The sequence below is a fragment of the Myotis myotis genome, unplaced genomic scaffold, assembly GCF_014108235.1.
Source record: "Myotis myotis isolate mMyoMyo1 unplaced genomic scaffold, mMyoMyo1.p scaffold_m19_p_6, whole genome shotgun sequence".
Taxonomy (NCBI): domain Eukaryota; kingdom Metazoa; phylum Chordata; class Mammalia; order Chiroptera; family Vespertilionidae; genus Myotis; species Myotis myotis.
The window spans coordinates 86832137-86845190 of record NW_023416368.1 but is presented as its reverse complement, the minus strand read 5'-3'; the positions used below and the strand labels follow the sequence as shown (position 1 = coordinate 86845190).

General features: G+C 58.2%; 1 protein-coding gene across 2 annotated transcripts in view; it reads left to right on the top strand.

Moving 5' to 3' along the window:
- ELL (elongation factor for RNA polymerase II) overlaps window positions 1-12910 on the top strand; it is a 70162-nt gene extending 57252 nt beyond the window's left edge. The window contains exons 9-21 of one of the 2 annotated variants that reach the window (XM_036311731.1): window positions 2215-2281; window positions 2541-2712; window positions 3847-3891; window positions 10054-10182; window positions 10275-10436; window positions 10677-10809; window positions 10901-11094; window positions 11278-11427; window positions 11509-11724; window positions 11843-12007; window positions 12086-12199; window positions 12283-12500; window positions 12606-12910. In XM_036311731.1, coding sequence (XP_036167624.1) covers window positions 2215-2281; window positions 2541-2712; window positions 3847-3891; window positions 10054-10182; window positions 10275-10436; window positions 10677-10809; window positions 10901-11094; window positions 11278-11427; window positions 11509-11724; window positions 11843-12007; window positions 12086-12199; window positions 12283-12500; window positions 12606-12792 — 1952 coding nt within the window. In that variant the 3' untranslated portion in view covers window positions 12793-12910. Of the gene's footprint in view, window positions 1-2214; window positions 2282-2540; window positions 2713-3846; window positions 3892-4481; window positions 6431-10053; window positions 10183-10274; window positions 10437-10676; window positions 10810-10900; window positions 11095-11277; window positions 11428-11508; window positions 11725-11842; window positions 12008-12085; window positions 12200-12282; window positions 12501-12605 lie in introns of those variants that run through there. The other variant, XM_036311730.1, reaches the window with a different exon arrangement.
- Window positions 12911-13054: the final 144 nt, after the last annotated feature.

Sequence of the window (13054 nt, the reverse complement as noted above, 5' to 3'; positions counted from 1 at the left end):
TATTTGCCCTCCAGAAATGCTGCTGCAGTCCCTCCCTGTGGCTGAGGGGCAAGTCCTAGCAGACAGGGTCAGACCTCTGGGTTCCTCTTGGCCCTGCTGTGCCACTGGGCTTCCCAACATCTGGGTAGACAGACTGAGAGAAAGTGGCCTGATTTCCTGAGTGCCCTTCTGATCCCCTCTTGGCCAGGGAGACAGGTCCTCAGCAGCCTGGCCCAATAGCACGTTCTCCCAAATGGTAGAAGCAAGACCCTTGTGCTCTGGCAGGGCCCTGGGAAGGAGGAAGAATGGGGCCAGAAAGTTGCAGCCCAGGCTGGCCCCCCACACACATGGGGCTCAGATCTTGCCTGTTGTGAGTCGGCCAGGCAGCTCGTACCCAGTCCCCAGGATGAGGAAGACAGTAAGGTTTAGAATCAGGCAAACCAGGGAATAGATGCCCCCAGGAAGAGGAAAGGGGTGGCTGGGCACCAGAAGCTGTGCCTGGCATTGATGATCATCTTGACCTGCACCTTGCAGGTGACTCAAGTGATAACAATAAAGGATGGGCTCAGAGCCCTCCACTGCCCACCCAGAGCCCTCTTCACCCTGTGCCGTCTGGGTACAGGATGTGCTGTGCATGTGCAGGCAAATATACCTCCCTTAACAGTGGCATTGTTCTCTGGCACCAGGCCCCTCCCCAAACTCTGGGAAGAATCCAGGCCAGCACCTGAGGAAGCTTCCTGCATTGATTTAACCCACTCTTATGCATGGCACTGGCCCCTAATCTGGCCCAGTTGTCCCAGCCCCACCTAATGATTACCTCTGACCTGATAGGTGCGACTGCCTCCACCTGTCAGGCAAGTGGCTCTGTTCACCCAGCCCTAGCCTATGGTCCCCATTCATCCCAGAGCTACTCTCTGGCCACCGTCATCATCACCCTGTGCTAAGACCACTCCTGGGACCTGTGCCCACCCCCAAACTGAGCATCAGGCCATGGACCACTCCTGTGGCTTCAGGATGGCTTTCTGGGCAAGGTGGTGTGCTGGGTGGGTGGCTTGGGCTTAGCTCAGGCCCACTGACTCCTGTGGGCAGGGTAGAGCCCTTTTTCTAGGGTCTGCAGTGTGAACTCATGCACATAGCCCCTTGACCCTGTCCCTGGGAGGCACAGGAGAAGCTGCGGAGTGATGGGGGTCAAGAAAGGGGACAGATGGTGAGGGTAGAAGAACAGCTGTGGGGGTTGTTGCCAGTGAAACAGGCTCCATGGCAGGAATCACCTCAGCTGTTACAAGGGAGGCCTAGTACTTCAGCAGGAGTTGGAGCCGCAGGAAGGATCCCAAAGGTGTTCAAGCCTTAATGCAGAACATCCCTAGAGGCCTGCCTGGTGCTGGGCATGGGTCCTGGGAACATGGACTAAACCCTCACATATATGTTCATCAGGCTTCGGTCCAGGGAGAGCATAGCCTCATCCTATATAATAAAAGGCTAATATGCAAATTGTCCCCTCAGCCGGGAGTTCGACCAGGGGATGGCTTGATAGGCCCTGATCAATAGGCTCTGATCGGGGCAGGCCAGCTGGACCCCACCCATGCACAAATTCATGCACTGGGCCTCTAGTTAAAAATAACACTCTCAGGTGCAGGTAGGCGTGTACTGCAGGGTGGCCTCGTGCCCAGATGTCTACCATCTAAGTGTGAAACCAAGAGAGGGCTTGGCAAACTGCTCTCCTCTCACAAAGTGATAAAACCTCTTCATCTCAAAAAAACGGGGGAGTAGATACACTAGATTGTAGTTTCAGTTGACTATGGTCCAGGCAGGCCTTGTTCCCTTGTCCTCAATCCCCACCACAAGGACAGCCTAGGCGTGTTCCCCTTCATGACTCCAGCCCAGCCCTGTACTGGGGCTGCCCTTCGGGTCCCAAAGTCCGTCGTCTGGTAGGAAGAATGGGAGCATCATGAGGAGCTCAGACCACTGTCAGCAGAGAGATGTGCAGGCAGGTTCAAGGTTTCCCCGGGGGCCATCTGTCTTTCTCCTTTATGGCTGGAGACTAAACACCCCAGGGACTTGGTTGATCTGCACTTACACAGCTGTGGTTGAGAACATACATGCCCACATAATGGAAGTGCAGAGGTTCTGGGTCCAGCAGGGTCCTGCAGTCTCTCACTGCCTCTCTGCTGTCCCTTCCATGTCCTTCAGGCGACGAAGCCTGAACCTTTTGCAGATCTTGTTTGCTCTTTGTAGGTTTAAATGGGACCTGCAACAGCTCAAGCGTCCCCACATCAACTTCAGAGACACCAGACTACTTGCTGTGAGTACTTCCTTTCGGCTGGCCGCTCTTCTTCTCCCAGGAGTTTCCCCCCTGCCTTCCCCTCCTCACCCTGCACTGCAGCTCAGCAGTGGCAGGACTAAGTCCAAGTCCCTGGGTGCCAGTTCCATCCCCTCGGCTTGTTCTAGGCCAGGCTCCTGCTTGGGTGAGGCTCTTCCTGGGTGTGGCTGGCTCTGCAGCCACAGGCACTCCAGCCTCTCTACAGCAGCCCCTGAGCCCCACCGTTCTCTCCCTTTTCCAGAAAATATGCCACTATCTCCTCCTCAGAGCAGCGCCAGAGCTACAAGAATGACTTCAACGCCGAGTACAGTGAGTACCGAGACCTGCACGCCCGCATTGAGCAGATCACACGGCGGTTCACGCAGCTGGATGCCCAGCTCCGGCAGCTCTCCCAGGGCTCCGAGGAGTACGAGGTAGAGCTCCCTGCCGGTGCCCTACCCTGGGGAGATGGGTCTGTTTCTCTCAGTCCAGCTAAGCCTACGGCCCCCAAACCTATCTGCTGCCCTCCTTGGTGAGGAGGGGCTGAGCCAGCATTTTGACCCCTCATGGACTGACAGGTGGCCGTCCCTTGCTGGTCAGTTGGTTCAGGCCTGGGTCTGGGCTCTGCCATGGGAACCAGAGGGCTCTCAGCCTAGTTGGCCTCCCCTGCAGTGGGGACATTGGCATCAACTCTGCAGGTGGAACATGAGCCCTGGAGGCAGGGATGCTACTTAGAGCAGCCAGGAAGGCCAAGCCAGGGAGCATTGGCTTGCAGCACCTGTGTCCTGCCTGTGAGAGTGTCTGGGATCCTCTCTGCAGCCCACTACCCACAATTCGGGACAGCCTGGCCAGGAGGAGAAAGGCCAGGCCACACGGCACCACATGGCCCATCTGTGCACCGTCAGAGCCACAGTGGGAAGTGGGAGGGGATGGAGTGTGTCTGGTCTTTCACCTGTACTGATGGGAGGGTCTTGGTCTCCAGTCCTAGAACACCAGCCTCCCTTTTGAGCCACCTTTTAGAGCTTGTCACCTGACTACAGGGCCAACCCTAATTAACTGGGGGGTCAGAGTCTGTCTCCACTGGCCAGTCCTGTTTGGTTTCCAGAGGAGGTGGCTCTTGATTGAAAGAGCGATGGGGCCCCTGAGGGTCTGGGACAGATGAGGCCTCAGGATACAGCAATCCTCCTTCCTTCTTGCTCCTGTGTGGACATGCCCAGCAGCTCCTTGCATCCCCAGGTGGCCAGGGGCCTCTGTGCTTAGCCTTGAACAGTGGACAGGCCAGCTGAGGTGCAAGGGAAGGAGGGTATCGCCCTGCTCTTTGCCCTCTCCCACTTTCTGCCTTGTCCCTGAGGCTGGGCCCCTGCACCTTGCCCCCTGGTCCAGCTTCCTTCCCCCAGCCTATCCTTCCTCTGTACTTAGGTCAGCTCTCCTCAGGGCCACCTGGAGGCTATTGTCCCCAGGCCAGTGGTGACATGCAGGTCATGGGTTATCAGGGAGGCACCTCACCCCCCTCACTTGGAGCTTCCTGCAGGTGAGGTCATTGTTTTCTTTCTTTTGTTTTCCTGTAGACTACTCGTGGACAGATTTTACAGGAATATCGCAAAATCAAAAAGGTAAATGTCCACCCCACTGTGGGGTGGGGTGTGGGGAGCAGCCTCTCTCCGTGTACCGCAGCGCCCTCCGCTCTCCCACTGCTTGGTGAAGCAGCCCCTAAGGCAAGGAGAGGAGGCAAAGTTCCCAGCTTCAGCTGCTAATTGGGCTCGGGGCCCTCTCCTTGGGATCCCTGGAGACATGTGAGGTAGCTCCTTGCCCATGCCTGGCCAGGGTGATACCAGCTTTTATTCCTGAAGGCCACTAGCTGTGGGATCGCCATGTGTGTGCTCTGCATGCCAGCTGGTTCCTTGCCAGCCAGGCCCTAGCTCAGCCAGGTTTCTGCTGATCTTGCCTTTGACCCGCATCCTGGCCACGATCCCATTTCCCAGGGTAGGGCCTGGGGCTTGGGAGGGAAGCCAGCCAAGGGCTCTGGCCCCAGGTGGAACAGGGGTCCCTGTCACTGTCCAGTGGGCACTGGCCTATAAGCAGGAGCAGTGGCAGCCTGAGGTGACAGGTAGACTAGCATCTTCACACAGGACAGCTCCCATTGCAGCCATGCTTCAGAATGCCCGTGGCTACAGGATTGGCTCACCCTGCTGCTCTTTTGCAGACCAACACCAACTACAGCCAGGAGAAGCACCGGTGTGAGTACCTGCACAGCAAGCTGGCCCACATCAAGAGGCTCATTGCTGAGTATGACCAACGGCAGCTGCAGCCTTGGCCCTAGCCCCAGCCACAGGGCAGGAGCTTGCCCTCCCTGGATTGACCCTTCTGGATGGCAAGGGAGCTGGGGCTTTGGGGGTGGGGAGAGCTAAAAAAGGGGAAAATTTTTATTTAACAAAATAAACACGAGGAAGACACGTTTATCTGAGCCAGCAACGCCGGCTTTCAGGGGAGGCCCTGCAGATCTGGCATCCACAGGACACAGATCCAGGTGGGGTGTCCCGATCCCTGAGCCCCATACCTCCAGAGCAACCCCCATCCAGGACAAGCTCCCCAGGAAGCCCACCTCTTCGCTGACTACAGCCCAAGGGGCTTCAGCTTCCTCTCACCAGAAGACTGGGCTGGCCTGCCTGCCTTTTCTAGTTTTATACAAAGACAGCCACTTTTAGCTACTGCTCATGAGACTTGAGTCTATTTTTGTATGAAAGAGAAAGCATTTTTTTCTAAACCTGTGCCTCCCCTCCTTGGACGCCCAGAGTCTAGACGCTGCCCTGTGTCCTTTCTGCAGTATTACAGATGCCATTGGAAAGTTGGGCAGGGGATCAGCCTTGGTCACCTCTCCCATGCTGGGCTCTGGCTGAGTGCCTGGCCAGGCTCTCCAGGCCCAAGCAAGGGTGGGCTCTCTCTAAGGGGGTGTGCAGGGCAGATCAACCCCCAGGTCTATTTTGAGAACTCCAGCTGGTCCCCAGAGCAGCTGCTGGAGCCCCTGCCCTGTCCTCTATTTCAGGCCCTCAGCTGTTGGGGCACTAGGGTTCTCTGTGCTACAAGCTCATTATGCAGCAACAGTGCTGGACTTTATTCCATGTTCTCAATTTCCCCTTCGCTGCTGCTTTTTATGTTGTACTGTTGAGACCTCACTCCATTCCTCAGTCCCCTTGTGGGTCCTGGGGTGGTCTTAGCAGAGCCACCATGGGGTATGCACTCAGGGAGGGGCTGGGGGTTGGTGAGGTCAGGGGGCCTCCGAGAGTGAGCACAGGCTGTATGGATTCCCCAATTGCTGCTTAGTCACTGTGCCTAGTATAGTGTCCTCCAGAGCATCGGGGAGCTGTGTGTGCGTGCGCGCGTGTAGCCCCGGGCACAGGACGTGGTGGGGTCTGAGGTTTGTACATAAGATTCAGAGCCACCCTCAGTGGGTGGCACCTGGCTGTGACCCACCCCCCACAGGGAAGCGGCAGTGCTCACAGCATAGCTGTGTAAGCTGTGGGGTGTCTCCTGATGTTTCCCAAAGAGCAGGTCACTTGTGAACACCTGCACTGTGCCCACCCGACAGTCTCTTCCACGGGCCCCTGGGTGTCAGAGCGCCAAGGAAGCTCATCCTTCATGTTCACCAGCTGTTATGTTATTTTTCATTTGGGACATAGTGGGCGAAGAGCTGAGCAGACCCTGGACCCCAAGTTGTGCAGACAGCTGTGTTTGTGGACAGGCAGTCTGGTGACAAGGGATGTTTAAGGAGGCCCAGCCCTCTGCCCTGGGAACCTGGTCAAGGGACTCTCCATTGAATTTTCTTTTTGTTGTTGTTTTTCTTCCTTTTAAGGAATTATGAAGCTAAGAAAAGTTTTGTGCTTTGGGGGTTGATGGACAAAAGTTCTAGCTGATTAAATATGGTCTTAACTTATTGATACTGTTATTTCTTTTTAATATTGTACTGTGGAGGAAAACTATTTGAGCCATGGAGTTGGTGTTTACAAGAAATTTTCACTTTTGCCAAAATGTTACAATTGAAAAGCACCCACGTCTTCAGTTTCCTAATATTTTCTTAAAGATCTAGTGTCCTTTTTGTACACTAAACAGGTGAATGCTGATTTTTCAACCTACAATAAATTTCACTGAACTGAGTCTAGCAGCCCAGGCTGCATAGGTGTGTTGGTGTGTCTGTCACAGCCAGGTGGCCCTGATCCTGTGTGGAGCTGGGCTGGGATCCGGCGATGGTGATGGGGTAGAGAAGGCATTCTAGACAGCCTGCCTGAGCCGCTGCCAGCAGGTGAGCCTGGGGGAGCCAGCAGGTGAGCCTGGCCAGAGGCAGTGGGCCCTCCAGGTGCCAGGGCAGGAGGCTAAGACCGCCTGGTCACAGGTAAGAGAAGCGGGAGAAGCTGGGAAGGCAGGGGCCCTCGGCAGCCACAGCAGGTGTCTGGTAGGGCATTGCCCTCCCTGCAGCTGCAGTCTGAATGGGGTGGCTGAGTCAAGCAGGGGGTCCCCCAGGCTCCAGCAGCACCATGTGGGGTAAGTGGAGATTTGGGGAAACAACTTGTGATCGATGAGAACAGTGGTGAGTAACTTTATTAGTTCCTACTAGGCTGGCACTCGGGGGTACCCCTGTGCCGCCAGTGAGGACAGCGTTCTGAGGTCCATTGGAGCCCCTCAGGCCCAGGACAACAGTGGGATGCCATCCTTGACCCATTTTCCAGGTGAGCCACAGACAGAGGTCCTGGACTCCAAGGACACAGTGGGGGTTGGAGGGGGCGTTTATTTTGGGAGAGAAAAACAGATAAAGAGTAAGACCAGGATTAATGTCCAGGGGTCAGGGATGTAGGCCTCAGCCTCCCTGGTGGCTCCCTGGCCAGCGACCTTGGCTGAGTTCTGAGGAGGCTCAGGAATCCGAGGGGTGTGGAAGGTGAGGTCAGGGGGGCCTGGCAGGGCAGAGTATACCCTCTCCCCACTGGCCTGGGTGCCACATTCTTCCAGGGGATAACATTGCTGTCCCTGTCTCCACACCCCAAGGCCCAGGCTGACACTTGCATCTGGTCCTGTCCTGTCACACCTGCCCACCCACCTCCCCCCTCTGCCAACCTTGCCCATAGCACCCCACCTTGCCTGGTACCACCCTGGCCATCACCTCTTTAGTGTGCTGCAGCCACAGGCAGTTGGCTCCCTGACCATCCTTTCTAACTAAGGACACCATGAGTCCAGTCCCTCCCACCCCCCGGGGCCCAAAAGTGTCTTCCCCCGCTCCTTGAGACTATCATGGCTGAAGGGCTTGATGCTCCCCCCCTCACCCCCGCCACTTACTGGATAACATTCCTGATTGTCCTCCCACCAGCACCTAGATCCCACGGCCCCTCCTGTGCACCAGGCTCCCCTAGGCACTGGCACTCAGCAATAATCAAGATAGCTCTGTCCTTGCCCTCAGGAGACTGGTCTCTGATGTAGACAGTGGTCTGGTCTGGTCCCCAGTTGCTCACCACCTTGCCTCCAGGCAGCACTCACCTGGTGTTGCATACCCAGCAGTCCTTGCAGTCGTCTTATTAGGGAGGAATAGTTCCAGCTGTTTCCAGCTAACCCCAGCACTGCCCCTCCATGGAGCCCGCCTGGGCCTGCTCTGCCCCACCAGCTTCCTTCTGGCTAGGCTTCCCCAGGGCTGCATCTTGGGGCATGTCTCCTCTCTGCACAGTCCCATGACGTATCTGGCCTGGAGGTGCGAGCTCCCTCTGATCCTCTGACTCCAACTGGATGTCCAACACTTAATTTCTGGGGCTGGCATCACACCCACAGCTTAAGCTGCTCAGTCCCACAAGACTGCCCCCCACCCCACTTCAGACACCAGCCACAAGTCCCCGGCCACCCATACTTCTGAACAACTGGCTATAAATTGGGTTTTCAGACAACCCCCGTAGGTTTGGTAATTTTCTAGAATGGCTCACAGTGTTCAGAAAACCACTTCCAACAGCCAAAGGGAGGAGATGCAAAGGGCAAGGTATGGAGACTAGCATAGGGCTTCCCTGCACGCTTTGTGTGCCACCTCCCCAGCACCTCATGTTTTCACCCAGACTCTGTTGTTTAGGGGGGTTATGGATGCTGCATTACATAGGATGTGATTGAGGAAATCACTGGCCACTGATCAAACTCAAGCTCTGCCTAGGAACCGGGACAAAACCCAGATACACCATATTCTCCGTCCCCAGCCCTGAGGTCTGCCTTGGTTCCCCACACCACCTTCCTTCCCCTCCCCAGCTGCCTTTTCATCTGCTCCTGAATGCACTCCCCCAGGTTTTTTGTCTGGGCAGCTCTTCACATCTCTTGATAAGAGATGTATTCAGATCTGAAGACCCCTCCTAGCAGCCACCTCCTACAGGCAGCCTGCCCTGACCAGCCCTCCCTCCGAGTTCCCTCCAGCTGGGGATGCTCTAGTCCAGCAGTCACCAACCTTTCGGACCTCATGGATCACCAGTGGTCCGCGGACCACCGGTTGGCGACTGCTGCTGTAGTCCATTACCAACTTCCCCACCTGGGGGCCCTTTGAGAGCAAAGCCTGGGGCCAGTCTTAGAGTCCTACCCCCCCATCCCCACAAGCTCAGGCCCTGACCATGTTTCCTGCGAATGTTCCCAGCTATTCACCTTTTGGGCCAACTCCAGTGGTGGAAACTTTTCAGCCAGAGGAGGCTGCTTGTTTTGGAAAGTTCCTGGGGGAGCAACCCCCGCCTGCCCACCAGTTCCCACGCTCCCTTATCACTCGGTGCTAGCAGGATGCAGTGGTGTGCAAGCCTAGCTCCTCCCCAGCTGGCTGACCGGGTCCTTCCCATTCCCATTTCTCCCATACCCACCCAACAGCCACCCTCCCCAGCCTGGCCCTGCCAAGTCCTGCTACAGCTGGGGAACCAGAACCGTGGTGTTCCAGGACCCCCATCCCCACCCCCCTGTGAGCCGTCAGAGGTCCCCGTGCTTGGCTATTACTGAGGAAGGAAGGGGAGGCAGCCTGGGCTGGAAGAGTGTCTGGCTTTGAGGTACAGTCCTAGCTCAGTCTTCTGCCTCAGTTTCCCCAGTAGTATCTCGGACCCAGGGACACCCACCCTCATAGGCCCAGGAACCCTGTCTTGTAACTGGGGCCTGGTGCTCACCTGCAGCCTTAATGTCCTCTTTTGTGAAATGGAGCTACGAGGCTGGGCTCCCTAACAGGCTGTGGTGAGAAGTGAATCCACACACCCCGTGCTGGGGCCGGGGTCTATAGCCCACGTAATGCCCGCCAGCGCCTGGCGGGGCGGACGAATGATAGCCTCCTGGGCCGTGCGCTGTAGGGCCTCGAACCCGAGTCCAAGGCCTCTGCCGGCTCTCCCCCACCCCTCCCCAGCGCGGGAGGAGCGAAAGGCGGGGTGAGGGCGGGGCCTCGGCTCTTTTCTTTAGAGTTCGAGCGCCCGGAGCGGTGGCACCGCCTGTCTGAACCGACTCTGCGCCGGTGAGTGGGGCTCTAGATGGGGTGCGGGTCCAGGGAATCAACAGACTCTGCGCTGGTGAGTGGGGCCCCTGGTGGGGTACGGGTCCAGTTAGAGCGTGGTACCCACACGCCAAGGTTGCGGGTCCCTGCCAGGGCACACACAAGAACCAGTCAATGAATGCGTAAGTGGAACAACAAATCGATGTTTCTCTCGCTCCCTTCCTCTCTTTCTCAAATCAATAATATAAAAATAAAAGCCCGCTCGGCTTGTTCTCGTGTTCCTGCTGACTTCCTGCCAACCCCCTACCCCCAGCTCGCTGCGATGGAGGCTGCAGCACAGTTTGTGGTCGAGAGCCCCGACGTGGTCTACAGCCCCGAGGTCATCGAGGCGCAGTACGAGTACCGGACGACCAGCGTCAGCCGCGAGGATGGCGTCCTCAAGGTGGGCTGGGGGCTAGGGGACCCAGAGAGCCAGGAGGGGGTGGGATTGCCCAACGTCTGCGGCTCTGGGCTCACTGCACTGCCCGCCCTCAGGTACACCCCTCAGCCACGCGCTTCACCTTCCGGACCGCCCGGCAGGTGCCCCGGCTCGGGGTCATGCTGGTCGGCTGGGGCGGCAACAACGGCTCCACGCTCACCGCTGCCGTGCTGGCCAATCGGCTGCGCCTGTCCTGGCCCACCCGCACGGGTCGTAAGGTGGGGGTCGAATTGGGTGCTGCGGAAGCTAGGTCTCCGCTGGAGTCCAAGCAGGAGATTGGCTCTGAGAGGATGGGTCCACGGGGAGGGGCTTCCACGGGGGCGGGACTCCAAGGAGCAGAGCCTAAGGTGGTGGCTGGCTCTGGAAAGGTACCTCCAGAGGGCGGGTAGCTTCCACCCCAGCTTGCTCACACCACGCCTACCCTGTTCCCACCCCCAACCCTCCACCGCTGCCCCCAGGAGGCCAACTACTACGGCTCGCTGACGCAGGCAGGCACCGTTAGCCTGGGCCTGGACGCTGAAGGCAAAGAGGTGTTCGTGCCCCTCCACGCGCTGCTGCCTATGGTGTCGCCGGACGACCTCGTTGTCGATGGTGGGCGGGGCCCTGGGCCGGGCTTGGGTGGGAGGCGGGGCCTAGAGGGGCCCAGCTGTAGGACCTGGATGAGCCTGAGGGTCGCCCCCAGGCTGGGACATATCTTCGCTGAATCTGGCTGAGGCCATGCGACGCGCGAAGGTGCTAGATTGGGGGCTGCAGGAACAGCTGTGGCCGCACATGGAGACCCTGCGCCCAAGGCCCTCCGTCTACATCCCAGAGTTCATCGCAGCTAACCAGAGCGCGCGTGCGGACAACCTCATCCCTGGCACGCGTGCGCAGCAGGTGCAGCACTTGCTCCCACTACCATTTGCCCCTCCCCCTGCCACCTGTTTCCCATTCGCCCCACGTTGCCCTCCTTTTGTCCCCCCCGCCCCCATCCCGAGGGTCCCGGCTCTCTTTGCACTTGGGGAGGTCAGTAGCCCAGGCCTCCACAGGGGATCTGTACTATCTTCCCCCGCTCCCTAGCTGGAGCAGATCCGAAGGGACATCCGCGACTTCCGGTCCAGCGCAGGGCTGGACAAAGTCATTGTGCTGTGGACAGCAAACACGGAGCGCTTCTGCGAACTGGTCCCAGGCCTCAATGACACCGCAGAAAACCTGCTGCGTACCATTCAGGTGGGTGCACCCAGAGTGGAGCATGGTCAGGGCCAGCCCCAAGGATCCCTACACTGACTGACTGTCTTCCTGTGCCCGCAGCTAGGTCTGGAGGTGTCACCCTCCACACTCTTCGCTGTGGCCAGCATCTTGGAGGGCTGTGCCTTCCTCAATGGGTCCCCACAGAACACTCTGGTGCCCGGCGCACTCGAGCTCGCCTGGCAGCGCCGTGTGTTTGTGGGCGGAGATGACTTCAAGTCAGGTCAGACCAAGGTCAAGTCTGTGCTGGTTGACTTCCTTATCAGCTCCGGCCTCAAGGTGGGCAGGCCTGGGGGGTACCTGGTTCAGGGGGTGGGATCTAATCCTGAGCTTCAGGCTCCTGAATTGCTCTTCCATTGTGGGGTCTACAGCATCCTCATGGTCCTTTGTCTTGCAGCCCATGTCCATCGTGAGCTACAACCACCTGGGCAACAACGACGGGCAGAACCTGTCGGCGCCGCCGCAGTTCCGCTCCAAGGAGGTGTCCAAGAGCAATGTGGTAGACGACATGGTGCAGAGCAACCCGGTGCTCTATGCACCCGGCGAGGAGCCTGACCACTGCGTGTGTGGGGTGCAGGCGGTGGGGAGGGGGGCCCCTGGTGGAGGAGGGCAATCCATGTGACCCAGTTCCGCCCCCCAGGTGGTTATCAAATATGTGCCATATGTGGGCGACAGCAAACGCGCAATGGACGAGTACACGTCGGAGCTGATGCTGGGCGGCACCAACACGCTGGTGCTGCACAACACCTGCGAGGTGTGGAATGCGGGGGACGGGAGTGAGGACCCCCCCCACCTGCCTACACCCACCCACCACCTGACCACCCACTGGCCCCACAGGACTCGCTTCTGGCCGCGCCTATCATGCTGGATCTGGTGCTGCTGACAGAACTGTGCCAGCGCGTGAGCTTCTGCACCGACTCAGACCTGGAACCCCAGGGCTTCCACCCGGTGCTATCCCTGCTTGGCTTCCTCTTCAAGGCGCCACTGGCTCCACCAGGCAGCCCTGTGGTCAACTCACTCTTCCGACAGCGCAGCTGCATCGAGAACATCTTCAGGTGCGCCCCACCTGGGGGAGCCCACGGCGGGGGGGGAACCTTGGTCCTATGTTCATTCGGGGCCGGGCTGCTCACAGGCCCTGCTGAAACCCCTCCACCCTCCAGGGCCTGCGTGGGGCTTCCGCCGCAGAACCACATGCTTCTGGAGCACAAGATGGAACGCCCTGGCCTCAAGCACATGAGGCATGTGGCCAGTGCCTGCCTCCAGTCTTCCAAGAAAGAATTGGCACCGTTGGCCTCCAACAACTGTACTGGTGATGCCAACGGGCACTCGCAGGTTGAGGCACCTTGATGCACACCACCTGAGGCAGTGGCCATACAGCTCCCAGCGACTCCTACCCCTCTGCCCCTCTGAATCCACCCTTCCAGGCCTCCCAAAGACAATAAAGACATTGCCAGTATCAACTACACCTGTGGGTCTTGGGGGACTTTGACCTAACCCTATCCATCCCCCAACTTTTCACCTCGTAAAGACTCTCAACTACCCTTCAAAACTTCTCCCATTCCTCAGGGACCTTCCAGAACCCCGCTGAAGGTGGGGCTGAAATCCCAGG